The sequence below is a fragment of the Bos indicus genome, chromosome 12, assembly GCF_029378745.1.
Source record: "Bos indicus isolate NIAB-ARS_2022 breed Sahiwal x Tharparkar chromosome 12, NIAB-ARS_B.indTharparkar_mat_pri_1.0, whole genome shotgun sequence".
NCBI classification, from domain to species: Eukaryota; Metazoa; Chordata; class Mammalia; order Artiodactyla; family Bovidae; genus Bos; species Bos indicus.
Genome location: NC_091771.1, coordinates 70,167,376 through 70,179,390, shown reverse-complemented (window position 1 = coordinate 70,179,390; position 12,015 = coordinate 70,167,376). Strand labels below are relative to the sequence as shown.

The following is a 12,015-nucleotide window of genomic DNA, read 5'->3' as shown; positions in this document are numbered from 1 at the left end:
AAATGTTATAGCATTAGATGCATCATCTCTTTAAAAGCTAATTATTAAAAATACATTTTATTTATATTGAGTCTCTAAAGCTATTCAGAACTGTAGGTGCATTTTCCTATTATTGGGAAGTAAGGGTTCACTCTAAGCCTTTAAAAAAAAATAATAATCCCACTTTTATACTGTAAAACGTTCTATATTCTCAAAGCACCAAAGCATCTGCTCTTTCATCTGATCCTTGTAATAACTGTGAAGAAGCCGGGCAGGGATGTAATCTCTGCTTTACATACAGGTGAGGATCTGAGGCTCAGAGATCTTGGGGGACACAAGGCCACATGGCTGCTAAGTGCCAACTCCATTTATTCAAACTGGTCCAGGCTCCTAGATCCAAGATGAGGGTTTCATAACTTTTGGGTTGTATCTGGTGATAACACAAATAGAAAAAATGACCCCTCTGTTACACATTGGAAACAAATAAACTTCAAAAAATCTCAATCAGGTCTGCTTCATCACAGAAGAAAATGAATGATAGCTTTCATCCTTTGTTATGGGCTGAATCCTGTCCCCTCAAATTTTATATGTAGAAGCCCCAGCCTTCCCCTATGCACGGTATCTCAGAATGTGACTCCATATTGAGACAGGGTCTTTAAAGAGAAATGTGACTCCATATTGAGACAGGGTCTTTAAAGAGACAATAAAGTTAAAATGCAGACATATAGGCAGGTCCTAATGTAATATGACTGACATTCTCATAGAAAGAAGAGATTAGGACACAGGCACACACAGAGGAAAGACCACATGAGGACACAGAGAGAAGATGGCTTCTCCAAGCCAAGAAGAGAGACCTCAGAGGAAACCACCCTACCGACACTGTGACCTCAGACTTGCAGTCTCCAAGGCTGTGAAGTAGTACATTTATGTTGTTTAAGTCACCTATTCTTTGGTGCTTTGTATGGCAGCTCTAGCAAACTAATGAACCCTGCAGCTTTATATTTCTAGAAAGTACTTTCTCTACTGTTTTATGTATCATCTAAAAGGGTCAATCAGACAGTTACTGAGCTTGCCTGTACCAACATTTTCAGAGAAGCAACTACATGGTCAAGAAAATGTGATTTGGAAGCAGCTTCTCCCAGATGTTGAGTTTTCTTTTCAAATGAATGAATTTTATTCTATTAGAGTGAAAAGCTTTTTGACTTATGCTAATGTTCCCAGCGGAGAAGGCAATGGCACCCCACTCCAGTACTCTTACCTGGAAAATTCCATGGGCAGAGGAGCCTGGTAGGCTGCAGTCCATGGGGTCGCTAAGAGTCGGACACGACTGAGCGACTTCACTTTTACTTTTCACTTTCATGCATTGTAGAAGGAAATGGCAACCCACTCCAGTGTTCTTGCCTGGAGAATCCCAGGGATGGGGGAGCCTGGTTGGCTGCCGTCTATGGGGTTGCACAGAGTCGGACACGACTGAAGTGACTTAGCAGCAATGTTCCCAGTGTTAAAACTCTGAACCGTGCATTGATATCTGATGCATGCACTTTAAAAAAAATTGACAATCTGATAGCTTGTTCACCTAAGAGGACCAAATATGCTGGGGTGCAGCCCCGGCAGATCCAGGGAATTCAAAGGGGAGACGGCATCTGCGAGTACACTGGCTTTAATTAAATATTAATCAAAGATATAAAGAGTAATAGAATAAGGATAGCTCAGTAGGAAAATTCAGTGGTGGAAAGAGGCTGAGTAACTTGGTTTACGCGGAAAACCAATAAAACTTCGAGACAAGAAGTTTGCAGCACTTACGTACGCCACAGGCGTCCTTCCGTTCTCCCATGGGAGAGGAGACACTGAGGCCTCCCCTGTCGGATCTTAGAAGCCCAGGCAAAATTAGTAAGCTTGGCAGGCCTCCGCACTCCAGATGGGAACTCAGCCAGAGGTTGAAAGAAAGAATGACATGGAGAGACCAAGCTTCAGTGAGCAAGGCCCATAGCTTTATTTTCAACTGGGGCTTTTATACCATAAGTTGCACATAGAGGATAATAGGGGGTGTGAAATCATGCAAAGTCAGCAGTCTTTGATCCTTATCAAAACCAGGGTTTCTTTTCTGCAAATTTATCATATACAAATGGTTTAGGTGATTTACATCATCTTCTGGCCAGAAGGCCTATTAACATTTTATGAGTCTGACAAAGGTTTGTCAAACATAAGACTTATTTTCTCTAAGAGTAATTATTTTAAAGTTTGGCGCCATCCTCCTAAGGTGTTAGATAAAGTTACATTCCTATAGGGCAGAGGTGCAGTGGGTTTACAACAAAGGAAAGAATTTATTACCTTAAGGGTCTAAAGTTGCTAACACCAAGGCCACTACTTATTTTTTCTACATACCAACTGTATTAATTAATACACATCCAAGGATACAATACAGGGGATGAGGAAACTTGGCAGCAAGCATTGGCTCATCAATGAAATCTTCTACTAGTTTTATTCTGACAGCTTCTAACTCTCCGAGAGGCTCTAAGCTATTTGAATATCTTAAGGTTCCCATGCCTCTTGCGGTTGGGAGACTGTAAACAATCATATGCATAGCTATAGGAGTCTGGGGAAACTTGTCAGGCAAGTTAGAGAGCCATCTGAGGGGTTTTGATTTAAACACTCTTATTATGCCCAGGAACTTTATTAATTGCAGCTGTAAGTTAACTCTTTTTCAGAGAGAGCGAGATGGTGGTGGGGGACAGCCCCCATAAAGTCAGAGGTGAGAGCACAAAGCAATAAAGTAGGCAGACTCTGGTTTTGGGGGTAGATGCTCAAGAATATCCAGGGGGACTCCTGAGGCTCGATCCCACCTTTGCATATGCCGAGCCTCCTTCCTCACGACCTTTGCCACGGGTGGAGTTCTTCATGCTGGCTCCTGGCACAAGCATATGCAGAAAGAATGTCTAAAAGATACTCAGCTGGATGGGGAATCAGGATATGTATTTCCTTATGTTTTCTGCAGAGGTGACCTGAACCAGTGGTAGGGCTGAAATCTAAGAGAAACTGATGCTTTGCCACCCGATGAACTTGGGTGACAACACAACTTAGCTATCAATTAAAGAAGGAGCAGCATTCTCAGACTCGATACAAAACACAGTACCTAGGGCAGCACCCAGCCTTTCTGCTTCCTGGATCACCTCTGTGACCTTGTGCTTAGTCACTCAGTAGTGTCCAACTCTTTGTGACCCCATGGACTGTAGCCCGCCAGTTCCCTCTGTCCATGGGGATTCTCCAGGCAAGAATACTGGGGTGGGTTGCCATTCCTTTCTCCAGGAGATCTCCCCAACCCAGGGGTCAAACCCAGATCTCCCACATTGAAGGTAGATTCTTGACCATCTGAGCACCAGGGAAGCCCTCTGTGACCTTGGTGGCTTAGTCACTAAGTCATGTTTGACTCCTGTGAGCCCATAAACTGTAGCCCACAAGGCTCCCCTGTCTCTGGGATTTCCCAGGCAAGGATACTGGAGTGGGTTGTCATCTCTTTCTCTGTGACCTTATGTGTGAACAAATCTCTTCATCCATGATGTGGATAAAAAACAACCATCAAGAGGATTAAGTGAAATAATACATGTGAGAACTATGTAAAACAATTGTAAAGAACAATACAAATACAACTTAGTGATATTGTTAAACTAGGTGCAAGATTATAGACCACAATCATGAGATTTCTATAACCCATTTCTGTTTTTGTATGTATGTTAAACTTGATTTGAAGCACATGCTGAAAAAACAAGTTTCTAATTCTGTAGTATCTGCTGCAAACTAGCAAAACAACTAGTTACATACATCAGTTCCATCTTCCTTCCAAAGAGTCTTAGTTTCCTCATCTGTAAAATGACCGTGGTGAACTCTGTTATTAAATATTTGGACCTATCTAAAATTCCCTGGTCTATTTTCTCATTACTCAATTTTGAAAAAGATAAAATGATAACACATTTTTTAAATGAAGACTGACACACAGGTGAGGACACGTCCTTTTGATGTGGAATGCATAAGGTCAAAGGAACAAATGTTTATAAATTCCTGACTTCTTTATGACTACTTATTCAAGGAATCACAAATGATCATCACACCTTAGTGGGGAAGCTCTGACTGGGAGACACTCTAGTACAGAGGTCCCCAACCTTTTTAGCACCAGAGACCAGTTTTGTGGAATACAATTTTTCCATGGATTGGGTTGGGGGATGGTTCTGGGGTGATTCAAGTGCATTACATTTATTGTGCTCTTTATTTCTGTTTTGTGGCAATCTTAGGTTATTTCACCTCAACTTTTAGGTTAAAGTTCACGCTCCTATGAGAATCCAATGCTGCCACTGATCTGACAGGAGACAGAGCTCAGGGGATATGAGAAAAAGCTACAAACACTGATGAAGCTTGGCTTGCTCACCTGCCACTTACCTCCTGCAGTACTGCCCAGTTCCTAACAGGACATAGACCAGTATTGGTCTGTGGCCTAAGGGTTGGGGACCTCTGCTCTGGTAGGTAAAAACACTCTGTGAGTTTCAGGAATTAAAAATAAATCAGGGCTCCAACTACAGCTTCTCTATATCTGCACACAATATAAGTACTTATGAAAAGTTCAGAACATAGACTTCTCATCCCTATTCCAAGAATTGAATTCTCATGCTGCCAACTCTTCAGCCAGCTCGATGATGCTGTGCAACTTCCCACCCTGTGAAAAGTGGAAGGTACTACTCTTCATCTCTAAGAAGAAGGAATGAGGTGAAACAGTGACAGAGGAAATGTGAGCTACATTTTAGATAAATCTCTCACATAGAAATACCATTCAGTTCAGTTCAGTCACCCAGCCATGTCCAACTCTTTGCAACCCCATGGACTGCAGCATGTCAGGCTTCCCTATCCATCACCAATTCCTGGAGCTTGCTCAAACTCATGTCCATTGAGTTGGTGATGCCATCCAACCATCTCATCTTCTGTCATCCCCTTCTCCTCCTTCCTTCAATCTTTCCCAGCATCAGGGTCATTTCCAATGAGTCAGTTCTTCACATCAGGAGGCCAAAGTACAGTAGCTTCAACTTCAGCATCAGTCCTTCCAATGAATGTTCAGGACTGATTTCCTTTAGGGTTGACTGGTTGGATTTGCTTGCAGTCTAAGGGACTCAAGAGTCTTCTCCAACACCACAGTTCAAAAGCATTAATTCTTTGGTGCTCAGCTTTCATTGCAGTCCAACTCATATCCATACATGACTACTGGAAAAACCATGCTTTGACTAGATGGACCTTTGTCAGCAAAGTCATGTCTCTGTTTTTTAATATGCTGTCTAGGTTTGTCATAGCTTTTCTTCCAAGGAGGAAGCGTCTTTTAATTTCATGGCTGCAGTCACCATCTGCAGTGATTTTTGAGCCCACTGTTTCCATTGTTTCCTCATCTATTTGTCATGAAGTGATGGGACTGGATACCATGATCTTAGTTTTCTGAATGTTGAGTTTTAAGCCAGATTTTTCACTTTCCTCTTTCACTTTCATCAAGATGCTCTTTAGTTCTTCTCTGTTTTCTGCTATAAGGATGGTGTCATCTGCATGTCTGAGGTTGTTGATATTTCTCCTGGCAATCTTAATTCCAGGTTGTGATTCATCCAGCCCAGAATTTCACATGATGTACTCTGCATGTAAGTTAAATAAGCAGAGTGACAATATACAGCCTTGACGTACTTCTTTTCAGTTTGGAACCAGTATGTTGTTCCATGTCCAGTTCTAACTGTTGCTTCTTGACCTATATACAGATTATCTCAGGAGGTAATTAAGGTGGTCTGGTATTCCCATCTCTTGAAGAATTTTCCACAGTATATCTAACAGAAATACTGTGAGATACTTGGAATATGTTTTTAAGATATATTTAAAATATTACAAAAGTAAATTTATTCTTTACAAGTGAAAAATCTGGGAAATGCAAAGTACGAAGTATGAAGAAGTAAGTATGCACCTATAATTTAAAGATCAGAGATTTAGTTTCAGTGGGGAAGCCTCACTCCACACAGTTAGAAGCCTCATCCCACCTCAAGCCATGCATCTCAAGGGGCAAGAGCACCAGACCATCATTCCCTCCTTCCATCCTTCCATCAACCCCTCTCTCACCTTGTTCCAGAAAGAATTATAGGCAGCTGCATGACAATGACTAAGTTCCTTAAACCAGACCTCTGTGCAGGCATTCTTGCCATTTCTGCTTGTTCCTCTTGTTGTAACCACAGAAACCCAAGGCCATGAGTCAGCAAAGCAAAAAATATCAAAACAGAAACATTTTGACTGGGACCAGGGGACCAAAATGACCAGGGATACCATCACGGAAATAGATATCCTAAAAAAAAAAATCAACTATATGTGACAGCCGTCATATAGGCACCCTAAAACTTTTCTTGAAATACACCTGCTGTCTCTTAGAAGGCAGGATGATAGTTCTTAAAAAATTAGTCTGCTATCCTACTCATTTGCTAGCAAATTAACAAATTTCTTTCCTTTATTCTTTGAAACTTGTCTTCATTATTCTCATTCAGCATTGGAAACAAAGACCAAATTTTTCAGTACAAAACCACATGACCTGAGTGTTACCCATTGAGCCCCTTCCTCACACCATGCACAGTGCTTAGTGCTTCACACACCTGATCTCTGAGAAAGTGCTCTGTAAACCTTCAGGCACCATTCAGACTGCAGTGTGAAGGTATTGTGAGCTCCTGATTTGTCCTGATTACAATTTTATTTTCTGTGCTAAAGAAAGCATGGGGGGCAAATGCACCTAACTTGAAACAACAAAGAATTAGAGAGAAAGTGTCAGTATCAGGTAGGAGTTTTATTTACGGATCAGAACACAGAAGAGACCTACACTTTTCCCTGGAAGATTTTGCTAGAATCAAAATACTCCAAATTTGTTCCCTTAAACTCTCAAATTTCCTGGATATTCTTTGACAGAACTTGTATCACAAATGTGCTGAGCACCAATCAGAATGAATGTGAAAGGTCTGCAAAATGGGTGTCCTGTGCTCTGTGAGAATCTGAACCCAGAGTCTAAATGTGTGCCCAGTCCAATCCAAAATCTCTCTCAGGTGCACGTGCATGCACACATCCTGACCCCACCCCCACTGCTTCTGCAGAGTCCCAGCAGACCTGGCTTCCACCTGCAACATGTAAAGATCCATTCATGAATCTTTGTCTCTGGAGGCATATGATTGAAAAGGACACAGAGAGCTTGTTACTGGACCCCTGCTACCAAATCGTGAGGAGTGAACTGTGGAGATAAATTTTAATTACAACTCCCCACAGTGGGCTCACCTGTTTTGCTGTTTCAGTGAGGGCAGCGGCCTTCGCCTTGCCCAGTTGTTGCACCATCTTGTAAAACAGGCCGTCTCTATTTTGCAGCAAAACATATGGCTCATCATATTCTTCTAGTCTTCCTGAATCCAAAACCTGTTAAGCAGCAGAAGGAAACCTGTTAGTACACAACATTTCACAGCAACTTATTATAACTCCAACAATATTTCAAAAAGGGGCAGGACAGGGATAATACAGAGAATCTATTTGGGTGGTAAGACTGGCTGGTATTTAAATAGTTTGATTACTCTAGTTTACTAGTAGATCAAGCTCTAACCCAATGTTTTACTATTATAATGTTATAGGAATAGAAGAAAATCAAAGTTTTAGACTATGATTACAGGCACTTAACAATCTATATCATTTATATTCTGTCAATGGCATTTGGGGTTGTTATGATTAGTTAGTATTTTTAGCTTTCAGACTCTAAGATTTGAGAGTTGTTTATACAGACATTCAAAGCTGGGGAATTTCTTAATTCAAGAAAATCAAACTCAATTTATCTAAAAAGTACAGTTGCTGCTGCTGCTGCTAAGTTGCTTCAGTCACGTCCGACTCTGTGTGACCCCATAGACAGCAGCCCACCAGGGTCCCCCGTCCCTGGGATTCTCCAGGCAAGAACACTGGAGGGGGTTGCCATTTCCTTCTCCATTGCCGGAAAGTGAAAAGTGAAAGTGAAGTCGCTCAGTCGTGTCTGACTCTTAACGACCCCATGGACAGGCTCCTCCAATCCATGGGATTTTCTAGGCAAGAGTACTGGAGTGGCTTGCCATTGCCTTCTCTGAAAAAGTACAGTGGTATCATATAAATCAGACAACAGTGACCTGACAGCAAATTAACTGTCAAGTTGGTTTAAAAACACTGAGCAAAACTTGGGAAAAAAGTAAATGTTTCCAGATTATGTCACCTCTTTGGGGCTGAATCCCTTGTCAGTGAGGTTAAAGTGCTTCTAAAAGTTGGTTTTTGTTGTAGTTTATTATCCTGAGAGTGAAAGCCTGACAAAAAAGAGTTGCTACATAATCAGCTTTAGTATAATCGCTCTGCACTGAAGAAATATCTAGAAATCCAATTTTCTCTTTGAGTAAGACTAAAGAAGCAATTTTTCCAGTAGTCATGTATGCATGTGAGAGTTGGACTATAAAGAAAGCTGAGCACTGAAGAATTGATGCTTTTGAACTGTGGTGTTGGAGAAGACTCTTGAGAGTCCCTAGGATTGCAAGAAGATCCAACCAGTCCATCCTAAAGGAGATCAGTCCTGGGTGTTCATTGGAAGGACTGATGCTGAAGCTGAAACTCCAGTACTTTGGCCACCTGATGTGAACAGCTGACTCATTTGAAAAGACCCTGATGCTGGGAAAGATTGAGGGCAGGAAGAGAAGGGGACGACAGAGGATGAGATGGTTGGATGGCGTCACTGACTCAATGGACATGAGTTTGGGTAAATTCCAGGAACTGGTGATGGACAGAGAGGCCTGGAGTGCTGCAGTTCATGGGGTTGCAAAGAGTCAGACACGACTGAGCGACTGAACTGAACTGAAGACTTTGTACTAGCTTTATATATAAATTAAACAAATATGCCCATAAGCATAAATATTTCCCCTACTTTCTACTGCAATTTTTATTACACTCAGGCTCAAATTATTTACTGTGTACCTCTTATACATTCACAGAAAAATAAAACAAATCTGATTTAGCTTTCAAGATTAATAGTTAAGTAACACACAGAAAAACACATTTGAGGAACACAAGAAAATTTTTCATTAATTTCTGAATTATTCAGCAAATATTTATTACACATTTAATTGCATTCCTGTCATTATGCTAGATGTTGTGGAAGAGCCAAACACAAGTAAGTCACAGCCTCTGCCTTCAGGGAGCCTGTACTGAGAGGAGAGAGAGAAGGAAATCCTCAAATGTCTACAATGCAAGAGAAAAAAATAAAAAGGAGTTTAGTAACAGAAAAGATGACTTCTGTCAGAGGTTCTGAGTATGAGCTTCAAGGAGGAGATCGGGCAATGAACTGGGCCTCGAAGAATGGATAGATGTGAACATGCAGAAGTGGAGGTGGGTGGGTAGACAATGGTCATTCCAGACACAGGGAATAACCTAGGTCAAGAGGGCTGGAGGAGAGACTGGGATCTCCTTAAGTGCAGGGTATGCAATCTCCCTTGTTTGGTGTTGCATCTCAGGTCCCTGGCATTGTACATGACAGGTAACAGGCACTTAATACATGCTCATTGGAAGTTAAATGAAAAGGAAACTAAATTCAGGGCATGAATGAGTGACTACCCAGTGGTATAATCTGTCAAGACTATAGGATAAGATCAGGAGCTTTGGAGAATGAGTCTAGCTGGCATGGGGAATAGCAATGCGGACCTGGAGGACCACATGCCCCAGATTGATGACTGTGGCCAAGAGGGAGAGTGAGAGGGGAAATGAGGGAGGGACAAAGCAGGGTTGAGGACTGAAACTCATTTACATCAAATATTGGAATAAAAGAAAGAAAAAGGACAGTCAGAGAGGAGGGAGAGTTGAAAGGAGCAAGAGTTTAGTGCAGCTCAGACTCATGTCAGGCAACAAGAGCTGAGATGGGACCCAGACTGAAAAATGCCAGGAACAGAATTTTACCAACTTAGCCTTTACATTTATGGCTTTGATCAAAGATTCTAGATATTTCAGAACAAATTGACATAAACAACTATAATTTTTTTTTCTTTGTGTTCAGAAAAAATATGTATAGTGTTAACTTTTTTATTTTAAAACCCTTTAATCTTGAAATTAAAAGTCTCCTGTAATCTCCAGGTATATCTTCACTCTTCCCATAACTCAAGTTAAACTCTAAAGTAAACCACACATTCAATTTGGTGTGATAAGAATCCCTCAACTCTCAACCCCAATGAATACCAACCTCAAATTGCTTGCCACTCTCTAGTAGGTTTAGGAAAAATACATTATATTATCTGAGTCAGTTATATAAGTGCAATAAAGATGTGTTTAGCTGGCTTCTGTATCTGCTGATATTCCAGCTAGTTGTCCTAGGCATAAAACTGAAATGGACCCAATGCAAGATAATTTAATTCATTTTTATTGGCACGATATCTTCAATGACAATGGGGTGGCTGCAGGGAGAGGTGGAGGGCAAGGACAGGGTGAAAGAAAAACCTGAAAAAGGGCTTGAAACAGGTAAAGTTCACAGCATCATTCACTTACTGTGGAAGAAGTGAGAACAGTATAGAAATGCAATGCTGAGAGATAAGAATTAACAAAGTGACAGGTAAAGAGTAGAAGGAAAAGGTCACTTTTCCCATTAGCATTCAAGAACACAAAATGAGTGACTAAAGATGCTCCATGCTAAACATCTCTGGATTCTAAGAGTCACTGTTCTATAATCTTGGATTGTCACCCGGTCCCTCACAAACTCTGCAGGAGAAGCCTGCTTCCTACTGAGATGTTCTTGTCCTGTGACAAGCTGCACTGCTTGGAGCCTAGAGCATCCCTTTGGTTGGCAATCCCCGACTCCTGTCATCTGCCTCCACAGAGCTCACTTCTGTGCATATTCAGCTCAGGGGAGTGAGGCTACAGGCACTGCCTCAGTGCTGACAGTCTGGTATCTATTCAGTCCCCACTGATGATCCCACCTGACAATGCATGGGGAGGAGGGTGGGATGTGATTTTCTAGAAACTGCCCAAGAAGTCAAAAGTTCCATTATATCATTGGACATAAGGAATTTGAGGTATTACTGACCATTTATTCCTGATTCTTACCTGTTTAGTGTGGATCATCAAAATCACTGGTTAACTCCATCTGCTGCCTCTTGTGTATTGTGCAGGCCTTCTTTATCTATTTACTTCATCACTAATCAGCATCAATTGTATACTCTGGAGTCTTGTGATGACTAGTATCTATACAGTGGGTGAAATAAGCTCATTGACCCAGACTAGGTTAGGCTGAAAATACCTTGCTTCTTTTGGGCTTATTTGCTGCCAAAGGTTTTTCCTTTGAGGGATGATTTCCTTGTCATTTAATAAGCCACAACCTAAAATCTATTGAAACTCAGCAAGCAACAGAAGGGAAGAACAAAGAGAGAGAGAATAGAAAGAAAAAGAGAGAAAATGAAGGGAGAAATAAATGGAGGAGATAAAGCTATGGAAAGAAATATTAAATTACTAAGGATGAAAGAGCAATCAAACCTGAAAGAAAGACACTAGACAGACATCCAGAGACCAAAGTTTGGAGCTTGCTGTGTCTGCAATGCCTGGATACATTGTATAAGAGACTTGCTAGTAAAAAAAAAATAAGAGAGAGAGACTAGCTAGTTGTCCATCTACAGTCACTCAGTCTCCATCTGCCTTTCTTTCTACACTTTCATCTGTGATGCAGAAGTTGTCTCTGCAAATCATATTTCAGAGGCTCTTTGGCCTGCTGGCCCTTTGTGAGGTTCTGCCAGTAGGGGGCACTAGAGGGAGGAGGAAGGTGGGAAGCAGAGCAAATGGTCTCCCTCCTTTCTGCTACTTCTGCAGCATAACTCCAGCTTCTATCAGCACATGGAGAACTAGCCTCATCATGCTCACTCACAAATATGACCAGTAGCTAGACAATGACCTCCCCTTGGAGGTCGCTCAGTCATGTCCGACTCTTTGCAACCCCATGAATTACAGCACGCCAGGCCTCCCTGTCCA

At 41.5% G+C, this 12,015-nt stretch overlaps 1 protein-coding gene across 1 annotated transcript in view; it reads right to left on the bottom strand.

Annotated features, from left to right (window-relative positions):
* LOC109567078 (ATP-binding cassette sub-family C member 4-like) overlaps nt 1–12,015 on the bottom strand; it is a 383,334-nt gene that overhangs the window by 33,107 nt on the left and 338,212 nt on the right. Inside the window, exon 30 of the mRNA XM_070800391.1 lies at nt 7,297–7,431. Within this exon, the coding sequence (XP_070656492.1) occupies nt 7,297–7,431 (135 nt within the window). The remainder of the gene's footprint in view (nt 1–7,296; nt 7,432–12,015) is intronic.